This window comes from Lathamus discolor, chromosome Z (assembly GCF_037157495.1).
Source record: "Lathamus discolor isolate bLatDis1 chromosome Z, bLatDis1.hap1, whole genome shotgun sequence".
Classification (NCBI taxonomy): domain Eukaryota; kingdom Metazoa; phylum Chordata; class Aves; order Psittaciformes; family Psittacidae; genus Lathamus; species Lathamus discolor.
In genome coordinates, this window is record NC_088909.1 from 29,241,849 (window position 1) to 29,250,094 (window position 8,246).

The following is an 8,246-nucleotide window of genomic DNA, read 5'->3' on the forward strand; positions in this document are numbered from 1 at the left end:
GATGATGTGAGAAAGTAGGAAAGACATTTCCACCGATTCATATCTTTGAGGAGGAAAAAACCTTTCTGAAATACATATTACACTCACGTTCCAGGTCCGATAATGTTGGCTTGTCCAGTCATTTATTTGTAAAGGAAGAATGAATTGTGTAGCTTCTCAAAGTTAGGGGAATCAGGGTAAGACATGTTCAGTGAGTTTGAAGTGCTTCTGTTCATGCAAATGTCCCCAAAAGTCTGCATTTCAGCCTTTGAACCATTAAGTCAAGTTTGGATAAGGCTTAGGGCCTTTTATATAAATCATAAATGTTAAAGCAAGCTCTGCTAGTGCAAGGGGACAAGATCACAAAGCTCATGTCTCCTGCCCAATACAGGCATCAAAGTTTTGCAGTACAGCAGGGACCATGACCACAGGGACAGAGCTTGCTCCTGCTGACATCAATTGCAAACTCTCCACTAAACGAGACGCTTGGTGAAGAGCAGCAAGGCTCTGTGTCTTAATGCAGAATAAATCCAGACTTGTGGAGCACCCTTAATTCATTCTCAAGCCTGTGCTATTCAGAGGTGAGCTGACACTTGGAGAAGCAGACCTTAGGTCAGCCCTCTGGCTAATACCTACAGAGAAACTTCTCAAGTTCCTGGAAACTTTCGTCTGAGGATGTATTCCAGTGCGGAGGTGAATACAGAGATCCCTCTGGGCTCCTGTGCAGCATGGGAAACCTTTGTTCCACACATCTTGTAAATGCAGCAGGGGTACACTATTGTGCCACGCATCTTCTGAGCACTGCAGGAGGAGGCTTTTGTCCAGCACAGTGGGCAGGCACCATAGGAGGGCACCTTTGTCCTGCACAGCCAGTGATCACTCTGCAAGAGTGAATTATGGGGCATTGCAGGTCTCCTTCCCTCTGTGGACTCAGGCAGAGGAGTTGATCAGCCTTGCTGAGCAAACAGATGCTTTTACAGAGTGGGAGTGGAAAGCGGAGGCAGCAAAAACACATTTGCACATGTGTGTGCAAATGGCCACCAGGGTTGTTTGCCCAGTCATGTTGTACAGCCATTCCTGCAGACATGGATCCCAGTTTCAGTCTTTTCATTTGCCCTCCTCTATTTTCAGTACCATGTGGGCTGCTCTTTTTATTATTATTATTTCTCCATCCCTTCTTATGTTTTTATCATCTCCCATCCAATATATCATTTGCTGGTTAATTAATTAACTAGTAAGTGCTCTCATTATTATTTCAGATCACTAATAACCATGTTTTAAAGACATGAGCACTAATACCATTACCTCTAGGACTGTACAAGTATATTTTTGACTCTGTATCATTACCTATTACTTGTCTTCTTAAAGACTCTGGCCACTTCCCAGCAAGTGCACCATTGCCATTTTCCAACACAGTTTGGGGTACCATAACTTATCTCACCGATGCAGAGTTGTGACATTCTTCAGCTGAAATGTGACATTTTGGGTGGTGAGGCACTGAAACAGGTTGCCCAAAGAAGTGGTAAATTCTCTATCCCTGGCAGTGTTCAAGGCCAGGTTGGACAGAGCCTTGAGCAGCCTGGTTGTTGGAAGGTGGCCCTGCCTGTGGCTGAGGGGATTGGAACTGAGTGAGCTTTTAAGGTCCTTTCGAGCCCAAACCATTCTATGATGCAGTTCTCAACTTGCAGCAGTGATAGCAGAGAGCAGACTCCCAAACTGCTATCCAGCAAGGAACAGTGCTGAGATGAGGTGAACTGATTGGATCCAGCCTGCTGAGATGGGTGTGCTGCAGGTGCTAGTGGACCTGCTGCAGTTAGCTAGAGCCTGCACAGGCATAGCTTTGTGTAGCTGGGAGCTGCATTACCATGTATCTCAGATACTATGAGGTCTCCTCAGCTGGAGTGAAGCAACTCATCTCTAAATGAGAGGAAGGGGCTACCACAGCCCATTGAAGCGGTGAAGGTCTTGTCAGATCCTGCTCTGTTCTGAGGCTCCTGTTGCCCTAAAGGTGCTTGTGATGTTTTTTTAATGTTGATCTCCTACTTTGCTGATATTCAAAGATAGATTTTACTTGCAGTAGTTTCAATTAACTCTCCTTTTCTCAAATTAGCATTGTTTTTCTTCCCACCTCAGTCCTCTGGTGCCTACCTGATTGTGCATGAATTCTCAGAAATAATTGCCAGTAGTTCTTCAAGTTCATTAACTGATTCCCTGAAGACCGTTAGATGTGTGTCACCAGACCTGATGATTTGTATGTGAAATTTTTGCAAGTATTTCCTTACCTGGTTTTTCTTGTATCAGTAACTGTATTGGCAAGTCTTCATTACTTCTAATGGTCAATATCTCTTTGTGGTGGTGGGTAAATTGATTCTGAAACTTGTTCACCATTTTACAGCCATCACTCACCTCACAAATTACTGGATCAGCCTTCTCTCTGGAGCTCCTTTCCAATAATACATGTCAAAATAGGCATTCAGTTCTCCCTACCTCTTTACGATAGCAAGATGCTGCTTTTATGGCATTTCTCTGGGGCTGGGAACAGGGAGGTTGATAATTTTTTTCTCTTGCAACTGTAGCCTTAGCATATTTTAGGATGTTCTGGCTGTCTCCCACACGTAACAATTTTTATATGTATTTTCAGTGCAGCATGCTCTGAAGATTTCTCAAATAATTAATGTCTGAAATCACTTTATGTTGTGCAACAACCCAACACTTATTACAGTATATCGAATTGTGTGGTTTATTATCATGGCCGTGGAAATCAGTGAGCACTAAGGATATATATATACACCTTAGAGGACCTTGGCTTCAGTACAGCTGCTTCTTATTAGCCAACTCCCACAAACAATTATTTCTATAAAAAAAGAATGCAGGCTGCTCCTGCATTCAGTTTAGATAGTCTACTACTAAGTACACAGTTGAGATTGCAGTCATCAGTGATATTTTTTCCTCTGGCAAAACCCTTATGGCCAAATTTGTCATCACACTTAGGACATAACTCCTCTTGCTTCTGTGTGATTTTCTGAGCCTCTGATACATAAATCATAAATGCACGGTCTGTGCAGTGTTAAATTTTTAGGCCTCCCGGTGTAGTAGTAGTTGAATGTGAATACATAAGGACGAAATTTGACCTTTAAATGATTATAAAGGGCCAAGGCAGATACTTGGCAAGCTTTTCTTGTGGCAATATTAATCAAGCAAAGAATCATCGTAATCCTGGAAACTAAATAGCCATTGTAGTGATTTTATCACCAGGGAAATTGTTCATCTGACAGTAAGATTGTTACTAGGAAAGGGAAAATAGGGAGTGTTAAAATTGCTTTAGACTGCTGAATCATTGAGTCCCTCTAGACTCAAAGCTTGTAATTGTTTTTTGAGAGGGGTGGGCTGAGAGGGTTTGCTACAGGAAAGCTGTAGCTTAATCAGTTTCAGTAACACCAGTGAATGTAAGCCTGATCTCTCTTGAGGACATGAGGAGGGTACATGGGAGAAGACAGGATAAGAAAGGGACTGAGAGGCTTCAGAAACTTAGTGTTTTGTCATTTTTTGTTTCTCAGTGGCCCTTTCAGAGCAGGAAGGTTGTTGATAAAAAGAAAAAGAAAGAAAGAGGGGATAGAAAAACCCAGCATAATGTTCCCTGCCTATATTTTCATCTAATTTAATCTGGTGGGTATACCATCACGACAGAGGAGACAGATGCAGGCAGGCAGAGTGACAAGTGCCTCTTGTGGCTCAAACTGATGTTACCATGTGCTGTGACACGGGTGTGTGAGATCTGCCTGGGTAGAAGTGTCCTTGGAATGTGCTAGGACAGCCTGTCTCTCCATAAAACTAGCTTTGATAGGTGATGCCTTTACTGGTGTCATTGCATGGTGGCCGTGGACAATCGCAGCGTACCCAGCCATGCAATAACCTGAGGAGCAGGTCTATTTGGCCAGGGGTTGTGCCGGAAGTTTTATCTTTCTGCTGTGGTACACATAGTATACACCATGCAGTGGTGGCACATCTCTACGTATTGGATAACCCCAATCTGGGGAACATGCATTGTTGAATATGGCTGTGGGGTGGCTCTCATAGGGGTTGGGTAGGTGGTTTTCCTTGAAAGCCAGAACCATAGAGCCATTGAATCATTCAGGTTGGAAAGACCTCAAAGATCATCAAGTCATAGAATCATAAAATAGTTAGGGTTGGAAAGGACCTTAAGATCGTCTAGTTCCAACCCCCCTGCCATGGGCAGGGACACCTCACACTAAACCATCCCACCCAAGGCTTCGTCCAACCTGGCCTTGAACACTGCCAGGGATGGAGCACTCACAACCCCCCAGGCAACCTATTCCAGTGCCTCACCAGCCTAACAGGAAAGAACTTCCTCCTTATATCCAGTCTAAACTTCCCCTGTTCAAGTTTTAACCCGTTACCCCCTGTCCTGTCACTACAGTCCCTGATTAGGAGTCCCTCCCCAGCATCCCTATAGTCCAACTATAACCTCACTCTGCCAAGGCCACCAACCGCAAGTAAGGCTTGCACAGAGATGGGTAAATTCAGAAGTGAAAAATACTTCTGTAAAAGGTGCCTCTTGGAAATCTGTGTGAGATATTATGAATCATCTCCATACAATGGTCATGGAGCAGGGTGGGAATCTGTGTGTGCAAGCATGACATGGATAAACCGTCTCTTTGTGTGGGCAGAGGTGTCTTTCAGTAGAGGGCTTTTTTTGGAGGAGCTTGTCCAGTGGCTGCCTTTGAGTGAGCAGGGCGGGGGGGCTGATATGATGGGTAACACCTCCATCAAAGACCTTCCAGAGGAGACGGCATGCATGGAGCCACCAAGGGTGGGTACATGGGGGTAAGGGTCTCGTTGGAGTATGAAGGTGTGTGTGTGGGCAGCGCCGTGTTGGAGGATCCCTCCAGAGCTGTTCTCCTGCATCCCTGAGGACTGTCAGCTGCCCCACAAATCCCAAACACCATCAGCTGCCCCACACTGCATCCCTCTCCACTGGGCAGGCCATGGCCACTGTGTTCTTCATTGTTGTCACCCCCAGATTGTAATACTGTCACAAAACTGTTGCTAAGCAACAAATGTGGTTACGAGGTCTCAGCGAATAGCTAAAGGGGGAAAGTGAAGTGTTGCACCATTGTAGAGTAACCATAGCAATGACCTACTATTGCAGACTAAAGAATTATCATTAACAATGTTAAAGTATCAAATGGAAGCCCAGGGTCCAGAGACTTCCAGGCAGCATCTCCACATAATTGGGTTACCCAAAAAGAGGTCCCAGCTCTTTTACAGCCTTTGGCTGCCCACCTCCTTCATCTTGGTTCTGTTTTGGGGGTTGTTGTGGGGATTTTTGTTTAAATAAAGCAAATGAGCCATGTGTTGAAGGAGGCACTTGTAAAACAATAGAACATTAAAAAAAAAAAAAACCAGAAAGAGGTGAATCTTTATGGAAAGGGAAGAGGTAAGTGGGAAAGGTCTACTTTAGTGCCTCAGTGTCACCTATGGGATGTTGGGAAAAGGTGCAGGAAGGATGCCTGCATGACACATTGATTGTTGTTCAGGCCACATGTTCTCTTTTGCTTAAAAACACGTATGTCAGGCTAAAAGCCATGTAAAATTTAAAGAAATAATACAAAGTACACCAGCCCTGAGAAGCAGACACCTTTTTTCCTAAGCTGCATCACTCAGATGAGGTGTTTCAACAAAGTTTTGCTTAGCAGGGTGCTTTGGAGTCTCACTTGCCTAGGCCCAAGACATGTTCAGTGTCTCAGATCTGCAGCCTCGGTGGCTACACGTGTGCCTGTGTGTCTGTATATATGTGGTCATTCCTGTTCCCAGGCAGCAGCACAACGACACCCCCACCCACAGTCAAACTGTCACCTTTGTATTTTGCAGGTACAGAGCGCCATGAACTAACTTCCTGGAAGAGTTTTCCATCTATTTTCAAGTTCTTCAGTGAGGCAATGGATGCGAAGAACAGCTCAGTGAAACCAGCCCCAACACGGCGCTCCAACAGGATAAGATACGAAGAATTGTAAAAGGAGGGGATTAAAAAAAGAAAACAAAACACAAACACCACCACCAACAACAACCTCTTCGCTGCTTCTTCTCTACAAGGAGCCTCTCAGCCCCTCATTAGATTGTTTTCTTCCTAGAGCACAGGGTTGTGATGTATACATCTAAATAGCGTTTTGCATTATTTCTAGATGAGTGCAACTGTCAAAGCAATATGGGTTCACTGGTTGTGCTTCCTGTGGGCTGTAACTTGGATTTCGTGCTGCCCATCAGCTTGCAGATTAAGGCTGACAGTGGTACTGCACAGTGCAGCATGGTGCAGCTCTAATTGCCCTGACATAGCCCTGCACCAAGCTGATGCCAGAATTTAACAGCTTTGTTGTGGTCCTGTCGCTTGCAGGATTTTTTTTGCTGCTTCCTTCAATTTCAGGACAGATCTAAATAGGAATTAAGATAGCTCTAGCTCAGAAGTGCTAACCAGGCTGTGATTTTACACCCAGTAGCCTTCTCTTTCTCTGGGACCAAGTGGGATCAACTCTTGACTCTTTCATTTTCTGCCGGTAAGAGGGTCCAAGAGGTTTGGTTCAGATTTATAGGAAAGCCCCTTTGTTGTAGAGATTTTCTCTTCCTGCCAGATCAGTGACAGTATCTGTAGATCACCCCTTCCTTCTGAAAGCTCTACTTAAAAAAAAAAAAAAAAAAAGGTCTGTTCATTAACTGGCTGGATTACACTGTGAAATATGACAGAAAAAAAAAAAAAAAAAAGAGAGACACACACTGCATACCTTCCTGTTCCCTTTTAAATGCAAAGGTGCTTCCGTTTCCACATGCAGGGATGGTAGTGACTTGCCACACAAGATGGCAGGGTGGCTCATTTCCCTAAGCACAGGGGTTCTCCCCCACTTCCCCAGGCGCTGGAGGAGGGACACTGCTCTGAGTGGGGACTCCACGCCACGTGTGGGGCATGGGGGAAGCGCAGCCGAAGCCACCACCATCATTGTCGGCAGCTTTTCTTCTCTGAAACTAAGCAACAAGACGTGCCTGATAGCGTGCCCAGCAAGCAAGCACGCTAATTAAGGTCCTTGAGTATTGATGATGCTAAATTAAAGTGATCTTTTCCCTAGTGGCCGTGCCCACCTCGCCTCTGACGCTGTAAGTGCCGAGGAGGCAACACTTGGACACGTGGCTTTGGGACCCCCATGCCACACCATCCCATCCCTCTCATGGAATGATTCCTATCCTACAGCTGGGATACGGCAGGGGGCTGGGAAAGTGTTGAAACGGGGTGATGCCAAAGTGGGGGTGATGCCTCTGTCGCAGGGCAAAGTCAGCTGTGTCAATGTTGGGGATGCAAATTGCAACCTGGACGAATTTGGGATGAAATCGTCGGGCTGAGGGGGCTTTCTGCACCCTTGTCTGCTCCTAGCAGGGTTCCCCCCACCAGCACCATTTAACCTCTTCCCCTTCCAACTGACCCCCCAGGGAGGCTCTCAGGCTCTGCCTCAGCGGTGGGGAATCAATGCAAATTCCACTCCCAGGAGTTTTTGCTTCCAGAGGGGAACCTGTTGCTGGGGGCGTCCTGCAACAAGGAGGAGAGATGGGGGTCGCCAAACGTCTCGGGAACGGATCTATTTTTTCAAGCGCAGATGGGAAACGAAATGTACAAAAAAAAAAAAAAAAACACAAAACAAAAAACACACACACAAAAAAAACATTTGGACTGTTAATGACCGACCGTTTATTACGCCTGTACCGTGCCCCTGGCCCACCTGGCGTTTCCGCTTCTGTCGGGCTGTAAAGCGGGACGGAGGAGTGGGGAGGGGTGTGCTCGCCGCCGGTACTGGTGCGCTTTCACTGAATGGAAAAAATAAAGATGCGCTTTTCTCTCTTCCTTGTGTCCTTTGCCACCTCCGTGGGGCTGCGCAGACCTCCCCCCCACGCCCCTCCCCTCTCCAAGGAGAGCACACGAGGGGTGGGCGTCGGGGACTGTTTGCAAATGGGGACCCTGCCTCGCCGCACACAGCTAGTGGTAGGGGGGGTGGATGGGGCGAGGGATGTGTGTCCAGTCGTCGTCCGTGTCGTCCCCCCCACCTCCGTCTTCCTGAGCAACCGTAAGCTTCCCCGCCTCTCCTTTCCACGGGAAGGCGCGCCCGCCGGAGCGCCCGGACGACCTTCTTCCCTTTACCTAACCCTAAACACTAAACAGCTTAAAAATAAGACCCTGGGAGACAGGTTTGAGCGGTTCCTCTCGGAGA

The 8,246-nt window shown here is 46.4% G+C and overlaps 1 protein-coding gene across 6 annotated transcripts in view; it reads left to right on the forward strand.

The window, feature by feature from the left end:
- ARB2A (ARB2 cotranscriptional regulator A) overlaps positions 1 to 7,734 on the forward strand; it is a 298,119-nt gene extending 290,385 nt beyond the window's left edge. For all 6 annotated transcript variants that reach the window (XM_065662654.1, XM_065662653.1, XM_065662655.1 and 3 more), the window contains one exon: positions 5,872 to 7,734. In XM_065662654.1, the coding sequence (XP_065518726.1) occupies positions 5,872 to 6,014 (143 nt within the window). In that variant the 3' untranslated portion in view covers positions 6,015 to 7,734. The remainder of the gene's footprint in view (positions 1 to 5,871) is intronic.
- The last annotated feature ends 512 nt before the right edge of the window (positions 7,735 to 8,246 follow it).